We start from the raw sequence: 2347 nt of genomic DNA on the forward strand, positions 1-2347 counted from the left end.
TGCTAAATCTCTCAATTAGTTCCATTAGGTTTTTGACTGAATCTCTTGGGTTTTCTAGGTATAGGATCATATCATCAGCAAGAACTATTATTTTTAAGATAATTCGTTTCATTATAGTTTTTTTTTTTTTCTTTCCCCATTCATAGTGATGTTTGCTCTATGATTTCTTTTTCTGGTGAGAGTTCTTCATTTGTCATTTGATTTTCTTTTTCCTTTTATTCTTTTAAAGTGACATCTTTGTATGTTGATTCCCTCAGCCACTTTCTTTTTTATTATTATTTATCTGTGAATGATGTGAAATATTTGTGGCCTTGCTTTTTATTGGATATTTGTGTTAGGGAGGGAAGTTCATTCTTTTTTGTCCTTTGCCTCACCCTGCCATCCAGTGTGCACAACTTTCTTGTATCTGGAACCTTTCAGTTTTAAATTCTTTGAAGAATAAACTTGTACAAAACTGTTATATGTAGATTTCAGCCATTTCTATCTGCTTTCAGCTGCAGGTTTCATCCTGCATTTCTTCAGTTCTTGGTACCTCCAGTTTCTGAGCTTTTTTTACAGGGCAATTTAGTTCAGGTCCTTGATATCTTCTGATCACCTACTTCAATTACAGCCTTCTCTTTGCTAGATTAGTTACCACTCTTCAGATCACTTTTTGTCTTCCAAAAATACATTGAAATTTCTTGTCTTTTGACAAGTTCTTTTCTAGTATTTGTCTTTGTGGGTTTATACCTTTTGTGTTCCTTCATTTCATTTTCTTGGTGTTTCAGGAGGCATAAGAAATCATGTGAAGAAGTCTGCCATACTTACCAGAAGTCCGAAATGAATTAATTTTTTGAATTAACTGAGATTAACTTCTCAGTGCTGATATGATTTCAGGAACATACTAGGTGATGATAACACATTCAGCTCAACCTACCAGACTTCTTGGATTCTTGAGTTTGATAACATGCAGCATTCTTACTCATTTAAAATTCATAAGTTTCTAAAGACTGAGAATTTTTCTGTGTTTTAATGTAAAATGGTCACATTCTAATTTGATTAATGTTAACAGTTACAATACATGGAGCTGATTTTACTCTTTTTCCTATTATTTAGTGGATGGAAGCACAGTATATGCAGAGAGTGTGATTCTGACTACTGGCACGTTTTTGAGAGGCATGGTCGTAATTGGATTGGAGATGACTCCGGCAGGACGTTTAGGGGATCAGCCTTCAATAGGGTTGGCTCAAACTTTGGAGAAGTTGGGGTTTGTGGTGGGGAGATTGAAGACTGGTACTCCACCCCGAATTGCCAAAGGTTCCATTAATTTCAGCATTCTAAACAAGCAGATGCCAGATGATCCATCTATACCATTCAGCTTTATCAACGAGACAGTGTGGATTAAGGTAAGGTGATTTATGAAAAACTGGCTTTATAGCTTACATTAGCTATTCATATCCAGATAATTTAGCTCTTTTTTTTTTTTTTTTTTGGCAACAGCTAACTTTACATCAGTATTGTGTAGAGTGCAAAAATGTCGTCTTTTAAAGACTTACCAAAAAAATAATTTGGCTAAATTGGAAGTTTCTCCATAAAGTTTAAAGTTTCATTACTTTTTATGTCTTTGCCTATTTTTTAACGGTGTTATTGATATATAATTCAGCTACTTACAATGTTTAATTCATTGGTATTCAGTATGTTCACAGAATTGTATGATCATTACCGTAGTCATTACCATAGATCATTACCATAGCCTGTTTTTTATTAAACTTTTTGGAACAATTTCAGACCTATAGAAAAGTTGCAAGACTTTTACAACAGACTCCTGTGATATTCATCCATTGTTAATATTTGACCATATTTATATATCTGCATATGTAGATGTGGACAAATAGATATATGTCTGTATTTAATATGTAATACAATACCATCCATGTTTATTATTAATCTTTTTTTTTTCCCCGAGATACCTAAGAGTAAGTTGCAGGGATCATGGTCTTTTATTCCTAACTACTTCATCCTGTATCTCAACTGAGCACAGAGATCCTCTTTCATAAATTTAGTACAGTGATCAAATTCAAGAAATTTAACATAGATCCAATGCTGTTATCTAATATAAAGTCCATAGTCAGATTTTACTGATTGTCCCTTATAGCACACCCCCCCTCCAAATCTAGGATCATGCATTGTATTTAATTGTTATTTCTTTTTGATTTCCTTTACTCTAGATCAGCTCCTCAGGTTTTGTCTTTCACGATACTGACATTTTTTTTTTTTTTTTTAGGATTTGGGTGAAGATTTACAGAGTAAATTCACTTTTCATACAGCAGTTCACATATACTTTGTCTCATGTCATTGACCAAAATTT

The 2347-nt window shown here is 33.2% G+C and overlaps 1 protein-coding gene across 1 annotated transcript in view; it reads left to right on the top strand.

Moving 5' to 3' along the window:
- Positions 1-2347, top strand: part of MTO1 (mitochondrial tRNA translation optimization 1) — a 62872-nt gene that overhangs the window by 38401 nt on the left and 22124 nt on the right. The window contains exon 4 of the mRNA XM_007945206.1: positions 1096-1385. Within this exon, the coding sequence (XP_007943397.1) occupies positions 1096-1385 (290 nt within the window). The remainder of the gene's footprint in view (positions 1-1095; positions 1386-2347) is intronic.

Source organism: Orycteropus afer, unplaced genomic scaffold (genome assembly GCF_000298275.1).
Source record: "Orycteropus afer afer isolate SDZICR_OR568_19922 unplaced genomic scaffold, OryAfe1.0 scaffold00133, whole genome shotgun sequence".
NCBI classification, from domain to species: domain Eukaryota; kingdom Metazoa; phylum Chordata; class Mammalia; order Tubulidentata; family Orycteropodidae; genus Orycteropus; species Orycteropus afer.